The sequence below is a fragment of the Lipotes vexillifer genome, unplaced genomic scaffold (assembly GCF_000442215.2).
Source record: "Lipotes vexillifer unplaced genomic scaffold, Lipotes_vexillifer_v1.1 scaffold554, whole genome shotgun sequence".
Taxonomy (NCBI): Eukaryota; Metazoa; Chordata; class Mammalia; order Artiodactyla; family Lipotidae; genus Lipotes; species Lipotes vexillifer.
Window position 1 is genome coordinate 2,771,299 of NW_006794635.1, and position 23,533 is coordinate 2,794,831.

A 23,533-nucleotide genomic window follows, 5' to 3' on the forward strand; every position below is an offset into this window, starting at 1 on the left:
CCAGTCCTCTCCCTGAGCTCCGCTCCAACCGAAACCCGAGCCTCAGCTCGCAGCCCCGCCCGCCCCAGCGGGTGAGCACACAAGCCTCTCGGGCTGGTGAGTGCCGGTCGGCACCGATCCTCTGTGCGGGAATCTCTCCGCTTTGCCCTCCGCACCCCCGTTGCTGTGCTTTCCTCCGCGGCTCTGAAGCTCCCCGCTCCGCCTCCCGCAATCTCTGCCCGCGAAGGGGCTTCCTAGTGTGTGGAGACCTTTCCTCCTTCACAGCTCCCTCCCACTGGTGCAGGTGCCGTCCCTATTCTTTTGTCTCTGTTTTTAATTAATTTTTTTTTCTTTTGCCCTACCCAGGTACGTGGGGAGTTTCTTGCCTTTTGGGAGGTCTGAGGTCTTCTGCCAGCTTTCAGTAGGTGTTCTGTAGGAGTTGTTCCACATGTAGATGTATTTCTGGTGTATTTGTGGGGAGGAAGGTGATCTCTGCGTCATACTCCTCCGCCGTCTTTCCACCCCCCCCTCCCTCTGGTTCTTGAACATGCCGAGCTCGTCCCACTTGTTGCTTTGGCCTAGAATACTCCTCCGCCGTCTTTCCACCACCCCCTCCCTCTGGTTCTTGAACATGCCGAGCTCGTCCCACTTGTTGCTTTGGCCTAGAGTGTGCTCTGACCTAGCTTCTTCCTGTGTCTCACTCCTTGTTCAAGTCTCAGCTCCGATTTCTACTTCCCAGAAAGATCTTCCTGACCTCTTAATCTAATGTAGCTACCAGTCTCACCTCCTCTGACTCTTTCTTCTCATTCCTTGAGTTTATTTTCTTCATAGTACTTGTCACTCTCTGACGTTATTTAATTTACTTAATGATTTTGTTTATTAGCTTCTCAACTGTCTCCTTCCATTAAGATATAAGCACCATGAAAGCAGGAACCTGGCTTGTCTTGTTTGCTCTCCATACCTCCAGCTCAGTGCCCTATCTGGGATCTAAGAAGTGAATTAATGAACTGCCATTACGCTTCCCTCTTGGTGTTTCTCTGCTGTGTTTTAAATATGCTTCTTAACATGGTCTTTCCTTATTGGTAGGTTGAGAAACTGAAAGCTGAATCTGGAAATCCATCCATCCAGCAGAAGATACGTTTAAAAGAAAAAGCAACTGATGCCAAAAAAATTCAGGATCTAGAGCGACAAGTATGTATTCAGGGTAAATTTTCATTAAGATATTTTATATACAGAGCATTTTTGTTTTCTCTTTTGTTTCAGGAGTTCCTACAAGATGTAGTCAACCTGGAAATTTTTGGTTTTATTCATTCATTTTAATATAGAACTGCCTCTGCTTTAAACTTTGAATATAGTATTTAAAGTAACAATAAAAACACAGTTAACAACATCATTTTATGTACTCTGTGGCTTTCTGCATAAAGAATTTTTAAGAGTAGTGTGTCTCATTAGGTGGTAGACCTATTGATGAAAGGTTATTTGCATCCCAGCTCTATTTGACATCCAGGAAGAAGGAAACAGAACTTTGCCACTCTGGGTGTAGAGCTAGGATCCCTTCTCCTGATCACCTGTACAGCTAGGATCCCTGAAACCAGGTGAGAGAGGAGGGCACAGAAGGAGACCCTCCAGTTGGGAACATGTTAGTAGCACTAGGGAAGTCCAGCAGAACACCCTGGAAACAGAACATCCCCTCCCAGAGAGCTGGCCATAATTTTGAGCTCTGGCTCACTGGTTAGGCTTAGAAATACTCATTTCATGGTCATTGTGGCTGGAAGACTTTTTTCAAAACCCATATAGTAACACTTACTAGGATAAAGGTTTTTTTTCATTGAAATAGTTGTTTTGTAGGCTGGAATATTAATTGCACCTTATGTTTTTAAAGCCTTCTATAACGTAGTATTTGTATTCATAACTAAATATTAAAACAAATTAGAAGTTCCAGTCCTGTTCGTAAGAGAACATGATCCTGTAGTCATGACCCTTAGATGTACAGATATTATTCCATCACAAACCTGAAACTGTGAGGTCATCACTGGGCTGCATATCATCCCAGTTTTATGAGAAGAAGGAAAACTAAGCAAAAAATTAACTTTGTTACTTTACAGGACCTGTTATATTAAAAGGTATTGATTTGGTAGTTTGGTTTAGTGGCCAGGAAAGGAACAGGACTGAAGTGGTTTGAAGAGCGAGAAATATTCTGAAATAACTATAGTCTAGGTTGCTTGGCTTTTTTTTTTTTTTTTTTTCCAGTGCCTAAGACTAAGATTAGCCTATGTAGAAGAAGCTTTCCAGAATTGTGAGAGAGGAAAGAACAAAGGAACCACTTCTCCACTAGATGATTTTATTTTAGGAGAATAATGTAGACGTGAACGTATGAGAGTAAAGAGATTTTGAAATTTCTTCAAAACGGTGAACCATATGGATCAGAAATATAACGTTTTATCAAAGTAACCTCCCTCTTTTACTAACACTTTCATTAAAAATTTATTGGTTTACCGTCTTAGATTATATCTTTCTAAAATATTGTTAATATTTTGCGTAGTTTGCTCACATACATTTCAGATCTTGTTCTGTTCCCTTGAACAGAACATTTCTATCCTAATGATTTTAAATCTTAATACATATTTTATAATCAAGGTACATCACAATATATTCAGAATCAGTTTGAGCCATATCCTGAAATAGATTAATTGTAGAATAAAACATCTTTTTTTCTAAATAGCACACAAGTAAAAGTGAGGCTAATTTATATGCATGTTATAGTGAAAATTTCCGATTATGTGTGTTCATTCATGCTTTTATTTAATGGAATATTCCATAGTTTAATTTCCAGTGAGATTTAAAAAACAACAACAAGAGCCACACTGGTATCAGAGACGAAAGAATAAATTAAAAACCAAAATGAAAGAAGATAGAAATAAAATTAATTTTCTGCCAAAAATGTAGTATACTTTGCAAAATATCAAAGTCAGATTGAAAATATTGTTTAGCATTTTAAATTAATATGTTAATTGTAAATATGTTAAAACAAATTCATTTAAAAAAATCTAGTCTCTTTTTAATATACATGGTGTCTCTCTGTGTGTGTGTGTGTGTGTATGTATATATATATATGTGTGTATATATATATATATATATATATATATATATATATATATATATATCTTTATATGCTTACATCTAATCTAGATTTTTAATACCAGGGGAAGCAAAATAAAAAATTTTACAGATGAAATGATCCATTTTTGTACCTGGATGTATTCCACTTTATGGTATATCTATGAATGTGCAAGCAGTCTTCAGGAATGGAAATATTTGCTGTTAACTTTGCAAACAATGTGACCCTTAAGTACCTACTAGGAACAATATTCAGTCTATAAACAGGATTTTGAGCAACCCATCTTGCCTTAGGAAAGGTAGTTTTGGGGACCAGATCATATGTAATAAAAACCATTATCAGGCCCTCACCACATGCTGGACACTCGGCTAAGCACTTCACCAAGATAAATGTCATCTGATCCTCACTTAAATATATGAACACCATGAAATCAGTATTGTTACCTCCCCATTTTACCGATGAAGCAAAAGAGATATATAGATTGAGGAGTTGACACGCTGCTAACACAGTCTTAACTCCAGACACGCTCTAACCTCTGCACTAGACCACCTCTTAGGTGCTATTTTATTTATTTTATTGCATACTCGGGGATTAGAAGACTGTTCAACGAAGTTGTAGTCTCTTACTCTATGTTTTTCAAAGGTATCTTAACATAATACCTTAAACAAAAGCAGGTATACACACGTATGTGTATATAATATCAAGCTCTAATTTCTGTGGGCCCAGGTGCAGTTTTTCCTTACAGAAAGACTGTGTAGTATGTTATTGTTTTAATAGAGTAAATGAAAAGTTGTTTTTATGAGGACTTCATTAAATGTCATCTAATCCTCTTTGCTTCCTGATTGAAAGAAGTCATTTTAAAGTAGATTAAACTTTATTTGGAGGAGGACTGGGGTAGGGGGGAGATGGTTGCAGGCAGGGGCAGGGGCTTAGGAAGCTGTATGTTTATTACAAAAACTTTGCACATTCATGTGCAGGTAAGTAATTTTTCAATCAGTAGACAGTATAAACACTTATCTGAGGGGTGTCTGTAGAAAAAAGGGAGGGGGAAAGAGCTTTGTCCTCACAAAGATTGGTTGTTACTAGTATAATAGGAAGACCCAAGATCTATTTCAAATAAACATAAGAGGATTTCTGTAAATTAACCAGTATTAGATTAGACATTACACTATAGTATGTTTTAATCAGGATATAAAATTTGCAATTAATTTGTGCTGCTGTGCATTTGATTAAGTCTTGAGATGTGATATGAACATCTCTTTGAAACCTAGACATGACGGATAGAGCATAATCTAAATTTTTACATTAAGCTGCTTAATTTTAATATATTTGTGACCTTAACATGCATACAAAAATATTTTAATAGGTTAAGGAAATGGAAGGAATTCTAAAGAGACGATATCCCAATTCTTTGCCTGCTTTAATACTGGCTGCATCAGCAGCTGGTGATACAGTGGATAGAAATACAGTGGAGTTTATGGAAAAAAGGATAAAAAAACTAGAAGCTGATCTGGAGGGCAAAGATGAAGAAGCAAAGAAAAGCCTTCGGACCATGGAACAGCAGTTTCAGAAAATGAAGGTAAGTGCTGGGTAGCCATGGAGATGGGGCTCAGAGGTGTACCGTGGGGGCTGGGGGCTTCTTAGAATGAGACCGAAGAGAATGTCTTTGAAGGGCAGAGACCAAATAGAGGAATGAATTCCACCCCACGCCGCTTTTAATCTATCTAAACGTACCTAACTTTTTCCTTTTTCCAGTCCCTATCCCACCCCCCCTCTCCTGCCCCTGCTCACTTCCAGCCACTTCCTCCTTTCATTTCTGATTCCCAGTGCACACCAAGCATTTCAGTTGCCTTTGCATGTGCTCTTCCTACTTCCAGAATACCCCTGCTTCCACTTATCCCCAAATTTACACACATCCCTCAAAGCTGAACTTGAATGTGCTCCCTCTATGCCATCTTCCCTTCTTCCTTCCCTCAGGCCTCCAGACACACCCAGGTGCCCCTCTGTGCCGTTTTCATAGGCCCATTATCGCAGTTATCATAGGACATTGAAATTTGCCATGTCACTCAACTCACTGGGCTGTGAACTGTTTGAAGGCAGGAACTGAGTTTATCTCTAGGATCTGGCACAGTGCCTGGCATCAGTTGTAGCACAATAAATACATTCAGTGATTGAATGAACAAAGCTCTTTCATGCCTCCCTCCACAGAGTAGACTATTAGGTTATTTTGTTAATAATAATAATAAAGCTCCAATATGCAAATTCTAAGCTGACTTATTACTCCTATGAGATTTCTAAATTGATGTTAGAAGGTTGAAAATGTGCTATTTCTTACAGATATCAGTAACCCCAACTGCTTTCCCTATTTATCCTCAGGGAGTATAGTGTGTCAGTTTGCATAGAGAAGGGTACACAATAATAGGTTTGCTTGTGAGGTTAAAGTAAGTTTTGGTGTATAAAAACTTGTAATGTTATGAAGCAACATATAATTAGGAAATTACATAACATATATTGAGAATATATAATGGTATGCCCTTCAAAGATAGGACTTCAACACATTTGACTGACTCAAGGAACATGGGCTTGGAGGCATCAGAATATATGGTGAGTCCCTGAGTGAAGGAAAAGGCAGGACCTGGGAGAGTGCAGGGCTTCGGTAACTAATGAAATGTTTAGCAGTGTTTTGTCGTTACATGGATTCTTTTCTGCAGATTCAGTATGAGCAGAGACTGGATGAGCAGGAACAGCAACTTGCCTGCAAGTTGAAGGAGGCTTCCCAGAACCAACATGACAGCTCCTCCAGAGTTAAAGCACTAGAGAAGGAACTGGATGATGTTAAGGAAGCCCATCAAATCACTGTAGGAAATCTTGAAGCAGAAATAGATGTTCTTAAACATCAGAATGCTGAACGGGAGCTCAAGAAAGATGATAAGGATGATCAAGATTTCCAGTCTATAGAATTCCAGGTGGAACAGGCTCATTCTAAAGCTAAACTGGTCAGACTCAACGAGGAGCTAGCCGCAAAGGGGAGAGAGATACAGGACCTTTCAAAAACTGTGGAGAGGCTTCAGAAGGAGAGGAGAAAGATGCTCTCTAATCAGCACTCTAAGGCTAGGGAGGAAATGACTGCCAAAAGGGTGAAGAAACATGTTCTGCACCCGGGTAAAAGAAATGCTAACTCCTCTGGAACCCTGGAGGGCAAGCTTTACCAACCACATACTTTTACTGATTCCGATATTTCAGAGGTTGTACAAGAAAACTGCAGATTGAAAAATGAACTGGAGAGATTAACTGTGGAGAGGAATGAGCTGAAGATGAAATCTGAAGTAGCAGTGAACCAATTTGAAAACTCCATGAAAAGGTAAAAACGTGACTTCGTCAGTATACGGAGACATAAAAAGATAAAAATTTAAAAATCATAGATATATTTCCCCTGGGTAATTAGCTTGACCCTGAACTAAATTCATTACCAAATTTTAAGAACCTGTATTACATTGCTAAGCACAGATCTGTTTCAGAGTTGGATCTTCTACCTATTGGAAGCTCAGATTCTAATGAACTTGAATCTTCATGTCAACCCTGTTCTTGGGCCGAGCAGTCTTACCTTTCTGCACGTATCCAAATGGTGTTGATAAGCTGACCCACTGGGCCTTCCTGCAAATGAATACCATCATTTATGGTTGCTGTAGGCAGATAGCTATCAGAAAACAGCTCTTAGTGAAACTAGTTGACATTCTAAGAGGAAAAGGTCCTCTTCCAAAATAACTCTTCAAATTAGTCTTGTGATTACATCTCTTCATGCCTTGAAGAACTTCTGTACTCATCCCTTTCCTTCTCAGAATCTCCAAGTACCATCTCCTGTGTCTTTCCTCTGAGCCTTCATGCATGCTCAGATCTTTTTCACCCGATCAAACCAAGTTCTGGTCCTCTGCCTTTCAGTACTAGTTTTCCACAAGTAGCCTCTCCTTTTATTTCCCCCTGACTTCCTCTAAGCGTGGCTCTCATCCTCACACTCTTTTGAACCTGGTCTCTCAATAGCCTTTCTCAGTCAGTGGAGTTTTCTCCATCCTCATTTTCTGTGACATTGTTGACTACACTGCCTTTTCTGAAAGGGTTTCCTCCTTAACGTCCATGACTTGGCACTCTGACTAAAGCTCCTTTTCTGCTCCTTTTGACAGACTCCTGACTCCTTTTCCTTCTCCCTCCTCAAAAATCTGACTTTCTACCAAAGTTCAGGTTTTGGCTTTCTCTCTGTTCTCTGCTTTTTCTCCCTTGCTAAACTCACCTGTTCTCTATGGCTTTTATGAACCACGACTCCTAGATTTACTTTTCAAGGCTTGTTCTCTTCCCTGAGCTCAGATGTTAAATCTAAAAATGTGTTGGATTATTCCTCTTGGAATCAGTAGTATCACAGATTTTCTCTTCTTTTAACCATAAACTGGCTCCACCTCCCAACTTCCCCATCTCTGTCTATGACCATATTTTCAGTTGCCAGGCCCAGCTTTACCACCTTTATTCCTTGGGTTGACAGTCTATGGGGTGCTTCCTTATAAGTATTCATTTTGCTTTCTTCCTTCTTATAGTGTGGTCTACTTGGTTTACTAGACAGTTTTCCTACCCCATTCTCCCTGATTTCAGTTTCCGTCTCCCCTAGTCATCTAGCTTAAAAACCGTTAATATTCTTTAAGTACTCCTGTATCTGAGTCACTCTGTTCTCCAGTGACTCCCAACTTCCTAAAGTATCAAGACTGAATTTCTCTACCTGATCCCAAGTCCCATCACCATTCTGATCCTGCGCCATCAGAGTAGTGTTACTTGCCAAATTTCTTTCCTGCCTTTTGCTCACTCATGTTTCATTTTCTAGGAAAAATATTACCTAGAACTTCTTAGAAATTTCTTGCTCCCATCTTCAACTCCTGTATAACTTATGTACCAAGAAGCACTAATTATACACCACCTAATAGCTCCTTGAGAACTGATGTATGATTATACTTCTTTTGCAACCTGTAGGCAATAATAGGTTTGATTATGAAGTTTAAGATAAGGTTTGGGGCATACAGAACATGTGTAGTTTAATGTTTGTGAAGCAACATATTAATTGTGAAGTTATATAACATATATTGAGAATATGTAACGTCATGCCCTTCAGAGATTAGGATTTCAGTACATTTGACTGACTTAAGGAACCCAGAGTTAGAAGCATCAGAATACGTAACGAGTGCCTGAGTGAAGGAAGAGGTAGAACCTGGGAGAGTGCAGGGCTTCTACCAGAGAATGAGGATAGGAAGCACCTAACAAATGCTTATTGACTGATTAGCAGCCACATGTAATTGAGTCATCATGGCAGTCATACTGCTTCCAAATTGAAACCTTGTTTCTTTAGTCCTGAATATGATAGTAGTAATGAAGCTGTTTGGAAAGAATCATATTCTTTCCTAGAAATAATTTAAAATTCAGGTTCTCCTATAAATTTTCCTATACATAATTTATAATTTTTTAGTATTGTTAATCTGTTTGTCAGACAGCTCTGGGCCTGAGAAGTGAAAAGTGTTTCCTAGGCCCAGATTTAGGCTGCTTTTTACTATAGTTCAGTTATATCATGGGTGCTTTAGATTTTTATGCTTTTCCGAGGGTCCTAACCACACTGTTTCCATGAAGAAATGTAGTCAAGTAAGCAACTGATATGTTTGTAGTTTGGGGATTGCCATATTAATAAGTATCAACAGTGATTTACTAAATACCTGCTTTCAGTAAAATTGTCATTTTTTAATAATTTTTCCAGTAAGGGGAAATGTTTATAAGAAATGTATCAGCTTTTTAGTATAACTTTACCATTTACTGAACTGCCACTGAATGCATAAATTTTGTCATAGAGACAAACGAGTAGTCTCAAGTTCAAGTAGTCTCAGGTTCAGACTACCCTATGTCCTAAGAATTACCGTAAAGATCATTTTATTCTTGCAACCAGCAGCCAGCCCTGGAGTCATATGCATGGACCAAAAACTGGTGAGTGTTGCCTAGAAACAAAGCATTGGAGAGTCTAAATAATTGGGGCAAGAAATCTGAGTTTATCTTAAAAGATAAAATGACAAGCTCTTTGCCTTAAATCCAAACAGAACATTTAGATCCTTTGTTTCTCTCAGAAAGTTCCCCAGGCTGGGGGGTGTCCATCTCTGCTGGGCTCAAACTCCAGCTCTGCAACTTACTGATCTGGGACCTTAGATACATCACTCTTTGCTACACTCAAGTTTGCATTTATAAAATTGAGTAAATAAGAGCAAGCTCATAGAGTGGTTGTAAGAACTCATAGGCAGTAATGTATAAAGCACCAAGCACAGTACAGTAGATATTGGTGCCTTCTCTCCCTTTGCTTCTTTAATTTCCAGGCTTCTTACACTATTTTTGTGCTGACTCTGAATTAGAGGTTGAAGAGCTACTTTTATGTGTGGTGTTCTTTCATTTGCTCTAAAGGTTCAAGGAAGAAACTGCAGCACACATCACATCCCTCAAAGCATCTCATGAGAGGGAAGTAGAGAAACTCCTTTGCCAAAACGCAGTCGAAAATTCTTCTTCTAAAGTAGCCGAACTAAATCGTAAAATAGCAACTCAAGAGGTAGGTGACTATAATAAACTTTGAGTGTAATGCATTTTTTTTTTCAAAACTGTTGACAAAGTATCTGGAAATATTTTAACTTCACTTCTTGAGGTTGGTGATAGGAATGGGAAATTATTGTCACTTTCTTTTTTTTTAATAGAAGACAACACTCTTACCATATATGTGTTTAACTATTCTACTTTACAGTTATACCTTTAAGTAAGTGTTTTGCAATTTTGTCCCTATATTTCTCAAATATATCTTCCTGTAAGTAGGTTGTAATAGATGGTTGAGGGATACATCCAATGTGATGGGGACCTTGTACTTAAACCTGAATGCTGAACCACCTCCTTCCACCCCAAGTCCCAGCTGCCAAGTCATTCTTCTTTCCCCATTACCTGTTGTTCATTAAATAATGTTTTGTGGTCATTCAGGCGCTGGGGATAAAATAATGAACAGAGACATGTACACAACTACAGCCATTATGAAGCATAGCCTTCTGAGAATTTTTACAGGGCACGGTGACAGCTCATCTGCATTTCCTCAAGTGTGTCTTCCTTCTTGGATAGTATGTTTGTCAACTTGGAATAGTTATAAATATCTGCTGTGTGGCCCATCTTCTGTGGTTTTTGCAAGTTGAAAAATCAGCATTAAAATAGAATTTGCTACTTACTTTCAAATGGTGTATCCAAGAAAAAAAGAAAAGAAAGCAAATATGGCAAAATGTTAGCAGTCAGTAATTCAAATTGAAGAATAGATGAATGTTCATTGTGCTCTTCATCTTTCTGTAGGTTTTTTTTTTTTTTTTTTTTTTTTTTTTTTTGGTACGCAGGCCTCTCACTGTTGTGGCCTCTCCCATTGCGGAGCACAGGCTCTGGACACGCAGGCTCAGCGGCCATGGCTCATGAACCCAGCCGCTCCGCGGCATGTGGGATCCTCCCGTACCAGGGCACGAACCCGTGTCCCCTGCATCGGCAGGCGGACTCTCAACCACTGCGCCACCAGGGAAGCCCCTGTAGGTTTTAATACCAAACTGAGGGGGAAGAACTTTAAGAAATAATTATCTCATGATCACCTCTCCCACCTATAATTATTTAATAAGATTTTAATTAAAAACAAGTCCGTCAGTTGGGGAAGTTTGAGTGTGGACCAGACAGGAGATATTATGAAATTACTGCAAATTTTCTTAGGTGTAAAAATGTTATTGTGGATTTGTAAGAAAATGCGTGTTGAAATATTTGGTGTATCTAAGGGTGAGATATAATGAGGTCTGTACTTTAATTTCAGATAGCTCAGAAATAAAGAACTTTGACTGTTTTAATACTTGACTGAAAAAGATTTGAAGTGGTTTTTTGAAGTAACCATTATACAGCGTTGCAGAGAGCTTCTCTAGCTTTCTTCCCCTCAAAGGAGTGGGGTGTCAGTGGGCAGCAAACATAATATCAAGTGATTGTATGATAAGGAGAGGTCCGGGAGGGATGGGGAAAGTAGTGTCATTAGGCCATAGTGCCATAAGTATCAATGTTATTTTCCCAGAGTTCTAAGTGTAATATTTTAAATTGAGAGTTAAATGAAGTCAGCATAGTCCAATTGTAGAAACAGTAAATCATTAGAGAAAAGAAACATGAATTTTTCCTGTTTTTGCAGCTTCTTGATGGAAGTATTTACTTATGTACTTCAGTTTCTTTGTCTAAAAATGAGACTTTTCACAGATGTTAGGTTTTATTATTTTAGTCAATAGCTCTTTAATAAAAACTATCTTAATTACAAAGTATAAAGATAATATTGGCCACTTTCTTCAAAATGTTTAAACTTTATAGAAGTTGATTTTAAGTGGTATTTTTCAGATCTTCAGAAGAAAAGAATTAGAGATAAAGAAGCCAAGTAGTTACATAGTTATTAATTTATGTGTGTGGTGTTATATATTAAACTTTGAAAGAAACAAAATGATGAATTTATTCCATAAGTTTAATTCATTCAATGAACTTAATTCCTGTGGCAATGATGTTAGATTTTGGCAATTATAAAATATTACGATCCTTTTTATTTTTTAATACAAACAAGTCATTAGTTCACTTTCATTTTTCAAATAATGTTCAAGGAAAAGCTTTATTAACTCAGTACTTCTAACATAATTTCCTAGGTACTTATAAAACATTTCCAAAATCAAGTTAATGAGCTGGAAGGTAAACAAGAGTCTCTTGTAGTTTCTCACGTTCGAGAAGAAATCCTACAGAAAGAGGTAAGAAATAACCAAAATATTCTGCTAAAATAAGCTTTTCTTAGCCATTTCAGTCATATTCGTATTTCTGTATAATTCTTTAAATTTAAATGTACAAATAGAGATAACCCAGAAATATCTATCACATCAAGAAAATATTAATAAAAGCCAGCTTTCTCCAGATGAAGCTCAAATGTTAGTTGATTATTTATATGTTTGTATTTGTCATTGAGATTTTCTGGGTAGTAGGGAAATGGGGCGAGTTTGGTTTGGCTGTTTTGAGTTTTTAGGAGGTAAAATTGGATGGTTAAGGCCATTTCTGCATTAAGTTCTAAGACTATTTAATTTGGTTAAGAAATAAGTAAAGAAATTATGACAGTGATGCTGGATCACTAAGAAGAAAACCATTATTGGAAATAGATCTTACTAGAAACTCACTTTTTTTTTTTTTTTTTGCGGTACGCGGGCCTCTCACTGTTGTGGCCTCTCCCACTGCGGAGCACAGGCTCCGGGCCCGCAGGCCCAGTGGCCATGGCCCACGGACCCAGCTGCTCCGTGGCATGTGGGATGTGGGATCCTCCCGGACCGGGGCACGAACCCATGTTCCCTGCATCGGCAGGCGGACTCTCAACCACTGCGCCACCAGGGAAGCCCAGAAAAAGTGTCTTTGAATGACTGAAAAACTCCTGTGTGGAAGTAATTCCTCCTGTGTTGTTCTAGGGGGGCAGAAGCCATAAAGAAGTAAAGCACAATGACAGAATTTCCAAGCTATCCAAACTGCCCAGTGACTGAATCGGGGTGGCAGCAGCAGAACAAGATGTGACATAGCAGCTGAAAGACCCATTTGGGACATAAAAGAAAAAAACAGCTAGGTCAAAGGGTGAGGAACTGAGTTCTTTTTCCTGATTCAAATTCTCTATAAAAAAGGAACCAGAACAAGGAGAGGTTTTTTAAAACAAACAAACAAAAATAAACTTTAAGAACAGTTTTGGGCCTCTCACTGTTGTGGCCTCTCCCACTGCGGAGCACAGGCTCCGGACGCACAAAGCTCAGCGGCCATGGCTCACAGGCTCAGCCGCTCCACGGCATGTGGGATCTTCCCGGACTGGGGCACGAACCCGTGTCCCATGCATCGGCAGGCAGACTCTCAATCACTGCGCCACCAGGGAAGCCACGAAACTCACCATTTTTATTACTCTGAGATTCTTTTGATTCTAGGGCGTATGAAAAACCAGATAAGCTGTGTATTCTGTTTGAAGCATATACATCATTTTTGTGTTATTCAGGGACTTACTAAATCACATGATAAAAGCAAAACATACAACTAATTGCATTATGGAAAGGTTAATGTAAAAATACTCCACAATTATGCAACTATCTGTTTTAAAAATCTTGTTCTAGGAGTTGAAAGGCTATATAGTTCAGCACCATGCATTCTTTTCAGTGTTTAAGAGGTACATAAACTTTGTTGTATAAGCAGTAAATGTACAGAACCTCACAGACCTCAGGTAAAATTTTTAGGAAAACAGTAAAAGGAAGTATGTGTTCATGTTTGCAAGATAAAGAGCAAGGTCAATTTTGGTCAAGTTACAGTGTTCTTAGTTTGAGAATAGCTAAATATTTTGAAAATAGAAAAGCTGTAACACATGATTTTCAAGCCTATTTACTGGAAAACTAAGTGAAGCACTCCATCTCTTGAATAAAGCTAATGACAGTCTGCCTTTTGATATGAACCATATTTATCATAGCTGTTTTACCAGGGCTAATTTATTCCCTCTCTGGTGCCCAGTGTGTTATGAGGCATTCTGTCTCAGGCCAGTGGGAATATAAACCGTTCCCAGTCTGTATGAGCTCCAAGAATCGTTCAGGCTATTGTTTCCACTGGCTTTGAAACCGCCTCTGGACAACAGACTAGGCAGTTATAGAGCTCATCTTGTTTGTTTCCTTTCTCTCATGAATTACAGCCCTGCAGTGCTATTAGCCAGTTTTGGAAAATAGTTGTTTCGTATATTGTCTGTTTTTTCTGGTTGTTTAAGAAATCCCTGTTGCTTACTCCACCATGGCCTCAGGTGAAAGCATAATAAACAGTGGTGAATTCTGTTTTATGACTGCTTTATTTTTCTTTTAATTTATTTATTTTTATTTTTGGCTGCATTGGGTCTTCCTTGCTGCGCGTGGTCTTTCTCTAGTTGTGGCGAGCAGGGGCTACTCTTCGTGTGGTGCTCAGGCGTCTCATTGTGGTGGCTTCTCGTTGCGGAGCACAGGGTCTAGGTGCACGGGCTTCGGTAGTTATGGCACGCGGGCTCTAGAGCACAGGCTCAGTAGTTGTGGTGCAGGGGTGTAGTTGCTCCGCAGCATGTGGGATCTTCCCGGACCAGGGATTGAACCCTTGTCCCCTGCACTGGCAGGCGGATTCTTAACCACTGCACCACCAGGGAAGTCCCTGACTGCTTGTTTTTAAAGTAATTTTATAGAGCTACAAGAACACTGAGTGATTTCAAATTTTTCAGCATAGCTCAAGTTAGTTATTAGAGATTTTTAGTTCTCTTTGATGGTGTCATACTTAACCTGATTTTTTTTTGATCCTTGATTCCTGCATTGGTTATCTGTGCATTCGAGTAATTGGTGTCCTCTTCCAGACTTTGCAGGTTGGCTATGGCAGAGACAGTTCTTTACCAGTCAGCTCAGTTTGGGTTTCTGGATGTGTCTGCTGGTCACATCCTTGGGCTTGCTTTCATGGTCTATTTTTGGGCAAGGCCACTGCCTGAGTTCTGAAGTTGGAGGAAGAAGGATGCCTCTAGCTGAGTACAGTTGGACAGGATTCCTGGTTTGGTTCCCTACCCAAGTGAAGCTGTTGCCTAGCCTGTATCCAGAGTGCCAACTTATTCACTGTATGACTCTAGATGTTTACTTGAACCTACATTTTATAATAGAGGAGTCAAAGTAGTAATAATAATAGTTACTGTTTATTAAGTGTTTACTAGGCACTGAGGTGTTCTATGTGGTTCTCACAATAACCCAAAAGAGTAGGTACTACTATTCCCATGTTATAGATGAAGAAATTTATGCTACGTAAAATGAAATAGCTTACCTGAGGTCACCAAGCAGAATATAGAAATGGAAGCATTAGGACTCAGGGCCTCTGGCTCCAGGTCCAAGGCTCTCAGTTACTTTTTTGTTCTTTTTAACTAATTAATTAATTTATTTATTTTTGGCTGCATTGGGTCTTTGTTGCCACATGCAGGCTCTCTCTAGTTCCAGTGAGGGGTGGGGGGCTACTCTTCATTGCAGTGTGCGGGCTTCTCATTGCAGTGGCTTCTCTTGTTGCGGAGCACGGGTTCTAGGCATTGCAGGCTCAGTAGTTGTGGCTCGTGAGCTTAGTTGCTCCGTGGCATGTGGGATCTTCCCAGACCAGGGCTCAAACCCGTGTCCCCTACATTAGCAGGTGGATTCTTAACCACTGCGCCACCAGGGAAGTCCCATCAGTTACTTTTTTACAAATCCCCTATCAATGGACATTCAGGTTGTTACCAGTTTTTTTCTATAGTATTCAAGTAGCAGGAAGCATTTTTGATCATACATCTTTGCTTGTGTATCCAGTTGCCTCCAATGGATAGATTCACTAAAATATAAGAATTTTTTAAAAGTAAAGATCCAACCTTAATTTATACTCTTAAAGGTGTTTTTAAATAGGTACAAATGAAGGGATGTTATCTCTATTCTTTGTCTAGAACCAAATTTCTGAATTTAGGTATTTTACAAATGAATGTTTAACCTCTGAAAGCTGTGCATGGCTCTACGTGCTAGGAATACTGAGGAGAACAAAGTTAGACAAAAATCCCTGCTCTCATGGAGCTTACGTTTTATTTGGGGAATCAGACAATAAACAAATGTAACTTTTGATAAATCAGATCAACTGAGACAACATCTGTTAAGTACTTAGCCTAGCACCTAGCACATGATACTGCCATAACTCACTACTGCCTGTCCTTTAAGAGTCAGTTCAGCCACAGCTGCCTCAGGTTGAGAATCCTGCAGCCCCTCTCCTTCAGGTTCAGGACTCCCTTACTTACCACCTCACTGCTTCTTGGGCATCTCTCCATGGCAACACATCATGTTAGAATTCTCATTCTCTCAAGTGCGCCTTCCACTAGACCAGAACTTCCCAGCTGGTGGACCTGGAATGGGTTACCTGTGGTCACAAGATGAAGATGGCTGGAAAGGCTGTCTAATGACAAACTCAGTTATTTTTCAATTATTAAAAAGTTTATAGAAGATGAAGTGATATTTGACCATTACAAGTATGACAATGCCTCTGACAACTTTCTTAGTTCAGTATCATTTTTTTTTGTTTTGGGGGGGTTTTGGTTTTGTTTGTTTGGTTTTTTGTTTTGTTTTACAATTTTTAGCAATCATAGTTTTGACATACAAAATTTTGTTGCTCAGCACCCATCACCACAGCATGGTATGTAGGGCATCTCCCTAACCTTTCTGCAAATCATCCTAATTAAGGTCTGCTTATTTCTTTGGTCACTGAATGATATCAAGGATGTCCCACACTTAAAATATTTAGATTTGCCTCTGATTTAATTTGCTTGTATTTTCACATTTTTTAAACTAACTTCAGAAGAGTATATGGGTTCTGGTTTTTTTTTCTTTTTTGTATTAGTGTTATTAAGTACTTGGGTGTTTCCATGTAAAGCATAATCGAATTGTTAATTTTATCCATTTTCATTTGCTTGTTAATTATTTTGCCTTTTGATATTAACAGTTGGCAGAGTTATCATAATTTTATGGTATAAATAAAATACAATTAATTTTTTTTATGAAGTCCAATATAAAGATCCCTCATGTCACCTCCATTTCACTCCCTGGTGCCATAAAAGTTTTTCCATTTTCTCTGGGTCATGATATGAAAAAGGAGGTACTGCACTAGACTGTCATCTCCATGAGGACAGCGACTGTGTCTTTCATCTCTGCATCCTCAGTACCTAAGAGACAGCCAGCACAGAAAGAGTTCAGTACTTCCTTATCTCTGTTTTATATGCATACATTCACATGTGGAATGAATTATTATAAGTGACAAAGTGATATGAACCAGAAGATAATTACAAATAGAATTATAGGGAGTTGACAAAAGAGGATCCATATTTATTGAACTCTTTCTGTGTATTGGGTGCTTTAAATGTATTATTTAATCCCAACAGTAATCACACTATTAACAAATACTTTGTAACAAGGCTGAATACATCAAAGAAAGTGCCCAACTTCATTTTCTGCACCACAACCAGCCTGGCATACCTGGGAGGGAGAAAGTGGTCCAATCATCTGGAACCTTTTGGAATGTGAGGTCACTTCAGAACAAGGATGAGCCTTTACTTTCTGGACCAAGGGAATGAAAGCTATTATTTTAACAACTCCAGATACCTTTGATGTTAACAAAAAGCCTCTTATCTAGAGAAATTTTATACAAAGAATATGCAGTGACTGTTCTTACTTCTTTTGACTGCCTGTTAAAAATGAATTATTTCCTTGTTATCATAATTTCCCATTTATTTCATATCTCAATTTTAGATTACAAAACTCTTGGAAGAATTGAGAGAAGCCAAAGAAAACCATACACCAGAGATGAAACATTTCATGGTCCTGGAAAAGAAAATTAAGCAGATGGAAATGAGACATGAGCAAAGAGAGCAGGAGCTTCAACAGGTGAAGTAGTAAATCACTTTTACATATTTGTACAGTTCTTCACATTTAAGTACCTCCCGTTTGCTATCGTTTTGTCATCCCTAGCAAATTACTTAAAGTATTTCCATTGTATATTGATTTTATTAAAAATAAATGTATAGCTTTTAAGAGAAAATAAGACTTTAATTCTTAAATACCTGAAGATTGGTTTGCCTTATATCTACAGAAATAGAGTAACAACTTTTGTATTCTGTTCTTTATTGTTGATGGATGCCTGAAAGTTAGGCATTTTACCTTGGGAACAGGGCTCTTGGGAACCGTGTTCCATATTTAAGTCATTTCAATAAATGTTAGTAAGAAACAGGCTTATATTAAAATGTGATCACTTAAAATCTTATTTGCCTAGCACCAGTAACATTGGGGTTACTACATGTAGCTACAAACAGATAAATTAACAGAAATTAAAATGAGAAGAAGGGCTTGATGTGTTTTTAGGCACTAGCCTTGGTCTTGATATTTAGCTTTGCTTGAACCGTGTATTAGTCTGCTTGGACTGCCACAACAAAATATCATAAACTGAGTGGCTTAAAAAACAGAAATCTTGGGGCTTCCCTGGTGGCGCAGTGGTTGAGAGTCCGCCTGCCGATGCAGGGGACACGGGTTCGTGCCCCGGTCTGGGAAGATCCCACATGCCGCGGAGCAGCTGGGCCCGTGAGCCATGGCCGCTGAGCCTGCGCGTCCGGAGCCTGTGCTCCGCAATGGGAGAGGCCACAACAGTGAGAGGCCTGCATACCGCAAAAAAAAAAAAAAAAAAACAGAAATCTTCTCACAGCTCTGGAGGCTAAAAGTTTACAATCAAGGTTTCCAACTGGTTCAGTTTCTGGTGAGAGCTCTTTCTGACTTTCAGATGAACTTTTTTCTCCATGTGTGCTCTGTGGGGTGGAGAAGGGGAGTAGAGAGAGAAAGAGCTCTCTAATGCCTCTTCTTATGAGGACACTAATCCAGTCTAACTAGGGCTCCACCCTTATGACTTAAACAATATGTTAGACGAGATGGACTTTATAACATATATGATATATAGTATCCAAAAGGAGCAAAATACATTTTCGAGCACACGTTCTTCTCAAGCACACGTGTAAAATTCTCCAGGATAGATCATATATTAGGCCACAAAACAAGTCTTAATAAATTTAAGAGGAGATTAAAATCATATCATCAAGCATCTCCCCCCACCACAGTGGAATGAAACTGAGAATCATTTGCAAGGAGAAAACTAGAAAATTCACAAATATGTGGAGTTAAATCACATGCTGCTAAACAACCCACGGGTTAAAGAAGAAATCAAAAGATAAATTTAAAAATATCTTGAGACAATTGAAAATGGAAACAGCATACCAAAATTTATAGGATGCAGCAAATCAGTCCTGAGAGGGAAGATAATTGCAATAAGTGCCTACATCAAGAAACAAGCCAAAGACAAAGAAAATTTTTAAAACAGCAGCAGAAAAGCAATGTGTCACATCAAGGGAACCCCCATTAGAGGATATGTAGATTTCTCAGTGGAGAGTTTGCAGGTGAGGAGACAGACAATGGATTGATACATTCAAAATACTGAAAGAAAAGACTGTCAATCAAGAATACTGTAGCTGGCAAAGCTCTTCTTCAGAAACAAATTAAAAATCGTCAGGGAGTTCATCACCACTAGACCTGCCTTACAAGACTCCTAAAGGGAATTCATCAAATGGAAATAAAAAGATGCTAATTAATATCATAAAAATATATGAATGTAGTTGAAAAACTCACTGGTAATGCTAAATATATAGTCAAAGTCAGATTCTGTAATATTGTAATGGTGGTGAATAATTCTCTTACAATACTAGTATAAAAGTTGAAAAAACAAATGTATTAAAAATAACCATAACTACATTAGTTATTGCACACACAGTATTAAAATATGTAAATTGTAACATCAATAACCTAAAATTGAGGTGGGAAGCAGTAAAAGTGTCAAGTTTAGTATGCTATTGAAGTTTTTATCAACTTAAAATAGGATGTTATGAATATATCACATTTTATGTAGGCCTCACATTAACCACAAAGGAAAAAATCCTATAATAGTTATCCAAAAGATTATGCTAAAGGAGTCAAAGCATACCACAACAAATCATTAATTCACAAAAGTAGACTGGAAATATAAGAAGCAAGGATCTACAGGACAGAAAACAACAAAATAACAATAGTAAATTCTTATCAATAATTCTCTTTAAATGGATTAAATTTTTCATTCAGAACAGTAGAATTGCTGAATGGATGAACAACAAGATCCGAACAATATGCTGCCTACAAGAGACACACTTTAGCTTTAAAAACACACGTAGACTGAGAATGAAGAGATGGAAAAAGATATTTCAAGCAAATGGTAACCAAAAGAAAGCAGGAGTAGCTGTAGCTATATCAGATAAAATAGAGTTAAGCTAAAAATCACCAAAAGAGACAGTGAAGGTAATTATATAATGATAGAGGGCTCAATCCATTAGTAAGATATAACATGTAAATATTTATGCATCCTACATCAGAGCACCTAAATATATAAAACAAACACTAACAGAACTAAAAGTAGAAACAAACAGCAATACAGTAATAGTTGGGGACTTTTATATCCCACTCTCAACAATGGATATTTCATCCAGAAAATCAGTAAGGAAACAGCAGGGTTTGAGTGATACTATAGAAAAAATGGATCTAACAGATAATATACAACACCTCCCCCCCCTCCAACAACAGCAGGATATACATTCTTATCAAGCACACAAGGAACACTTTCTAGGATAGATCACGTGTTAGGCCACAAAACAATTATTGGTAAACTTAAGAAGACTGAAATCATAGCAAGTATCTTTTCTGACCTAAATGATATGAAACTAAATATCAACAGGAGGAAAACTGGAAATGTGACATATACATAGAAACTAAACAACACACTCCTAAATAAATAATGGACCAGAGAAGAAATTGAAAGAAAAAAAAAAAGTATCTTGAGATAAATGAAACGTGAAACACAACATACCAGAACTAATGCAGTGCAGCAAAAGCATTTCTAAGAGGGAAGGTTATAGAAATAAATGCATGTTTCAAGAAAAAAGGTATCAAATTTTAAAACCTAACTTTATACCTCAAGGGACTAGAAAAAGAACAAACTAAGCCCAAAGTTAAAAGAAGGAAGGAAGTAAAGATTAGAGCAGAAATGAAGAATAGAAAAGATTAACAGAACAAAGAGTTGGTTGTTTTAAAAGATAAACAAAATTGACAAACCATTACCTAGACTGAGGAAAGAAAAAGGGAGAGAACTCAAAATTATAAATGAAAGAGGGGAGATTACAAATAATACCACGGAAGTACAACAGATCATAGGAGACTACTATAAAAACTAAATGCCGGGCCTCCCTGGTGGTGCAGTGGTTGAGAGTCTGCCTGCCAATGCAGGGGACACGGGTCCGTGCCCCGGTCCGGGAAGATCCCACATGCCGCGGAGTGGCTGGGCCCGTGAGCTGTGGCAGCTGAGCCTGCGTGTCCGGAGCCTGTGCTCCGCAGTGGGAGAGGCCACAACAGTGAGAGGCCCACGTGCCACAAAAAAAAAAAGAAATGCCGACAAACTGAACAACTTAGAGGAAATTGATAAATTGCTAGAAACGTACGATCTATTAAGACTGAATCATTAAGAAATAGAAAATCCTGAAAAGAGCATGCTAGTAAGGAGATGGTATCAGTAATCAAAAGTCTCCCAACAAAGAAAATTCCAGGAACAGATGGCTTCACTGGTAAATTCTATCAAATTTTTAAAGAATTAATGTCAGTCCTTCTCAAACTTCCAAAAAGTAGAAGAGGAACGAATACTCTCAAACTTATTTTACAGGCCAGCATTACCCTGATAACAAAGCCAGCTAAGGACACTACAAGAAAATAAAACAATAGACCAATTTCCCTGATGAATATAGATGCAACAATTCTCAAAAACAAACAAAAAAATAGAGACCCGCAAGCAGGCACCAAGCACTGCCCCCTGTCCTGGGAGTGCACGGGCTGCAGCCACCCCTAGGAGACCCCTGAGCAGGCACCAAGGGCTGCCCCCACTGTCCAAGAAGCACGCAAGGGGCCGTGCATGTGCACCCCATATCAAGGGGATAATGGCCAGCGTGCACTGAGGAAAGAGGCAGCAAGCATCCAAACTAAAGACAGCCCCTCAATTCTGGACAAGATGGCAGAGTAGAAGGACTTGAGCTCACTTCCTCTCATGAAAACACCAAAATCATAACTAACTGCTGAACAACCATCAGCAAAAAAGACTGGAACTTATCATAAAGATGTTTTTACATTCAAAGACAAAGAAGAAGCCACAACGAGACAGGAGGAGGGGCACTTTCATGACATAATAAAATCCCATACATACCAAGTGGATAACCCACAAACTGGAAGATAATTATTATCACAGAGGTTCTCCCACAGGAGTGAGAGTTCTGAGCCCCACGTCAGTCTCCCAAGCCTGAGGGTCTGGCATTGGGAGGAGGAACCCCCAGAGCATTTGGCTTTGAAGGCCAGTGGGACGTGACTGCGGGAGCTCCACAGGACTGGGGGAAACAGACTCCACTCTTGGAGGGTGCACACAAGTTTTCCCAGCACAAAGCAGTAACTCCATAGAATCCTGGGCTAGACCTACCTGTGGGTCTTGTAGGGTTCTCCTGGGGAGGCGGGGGTTGGCTGTGGCTCATTGAGGGGCAAGGACACTGGTGGCAGAGGCCCCAGGAACACTGATCAGCATGAACTATTCCAGGGGTTGCCATTTTGGCACCAATTCCTGGCCCTAGCCAACACGCCACAGCCTGCAGGCTCCAGTGCTGAAATACCTCAGGGCAAAAAAACCAGCAGATAGGAGCTTGGCCCCACCCATCAGCAGATGGGCTGCCTAAGGCCATACTGAGCTCACAGCCACCTCTAAACGAACAACTTGACGTGGCCCTGCCCACCAGAGGGACAAGATTGAGCTCCACCCACAAGTAGGCAGTCACCAGTCCCTCCCACCAGGAAGCCTGCACAAGCCCCTGGACCAGCCTCACCCACCAGGGGCAGACACCCAAAGCAAGAGGAACTACGATCCTGCAACCTGCAGAAAGGAGACCATAAACACAGAAAGTTACACAAAATGAGATGACAGAGAAATATGTTCCAGACAAAGGAACAAGATAACTCACAAGAACAACTAAGTGAAGTGGAGATAGGCAATCTACCTGAAAAAGAATTCAGAGTAATGATAGTAAACATGATCCAAGATCTCAGAAAAAGAATGGTGGCACAGACTGAGAAGATACAAGAAATGTTTAACAAAGAGCTAGAAGATTTAAAGAACAAACAGAGATGAACAGTACAATAAGTGAAATGAAAAATACACTAGTAGGAATCAACAGCAGAATAAATGAGGGAGAAGAACAAATAAGTGAGCTGGAAGACAGGATGGTGGAAATCACTGCTGTGGAACAGAATAAAGAAAGAAGAATGAAAAGAAATGAGGACAGTGTCAGAGACCTCTGGCACAACATTAAACACACCAACATTTGCATTATAGGGGTCTCAGAAGGAGGAGAGAGAGAAAGGGCCTGAGAAAATATTCAAAGAGATTATAGCCAAAAACTTCCCTAACATGAGAAAGGAAACACTTAAGTCCAGGAAGTACAGTAGAGTCCCATGCAGGATAAATCCAAGGAGGAACACAGCAAGACACATATTAATCAAACTGACAAAAATTAAAGACAATGAAAAAATATTAAAAGCAGCAAGGGAAAAGCAACAAATAACATACAAGGGAACTCCCATAAGGTTATCAGCTGATTTTTCAGCAGAAACTCTGCAGGCCACAAGGGAGTGGCACTATATATATATA

The 23,533-nt window shown here is 39.1% G+C and overlaps 1 protein-coding gene across 1 annotated transcript in view; it reads left to right on the forward strand.

Annotated features, from left to right (window-relative positions):
- CEP162 (centrosomal protein 162) overlaps window positions 1-23,533 on the forward strand; it is a 99,119-nt gene that overhangs the window by 69,239 nt on the left and 6,347 nt on the right. Inside the window, exons 21-26 of the mRNA XM_007467329.1 lie at window positions 1,066-1,170; window positions 4,464-4,676; window positions 5,809-6,458; window positions 9,569-9,710; window positions 11,836-11,934; window positions 17,488-17,622. Of these exons, the coding sequence (XP_007467391.1) occupies window positions 1,066-1,170; window positions 4,464-4,676; window positions 5,809-6,458; window positions 9,569-9,710; window positions 11,836-11,934; window positions 17,488-17,622 (1,344 nt within the window). The remainder of the gene's footprint in view (window positions 1-1,065; window positions 1,171-4,463; window positions 4,677-5,808; window positions 6,459-9,568; window positions 9,711-11,835; window positions 11,935-17,487; window positions 17,623-23,533) is intronic.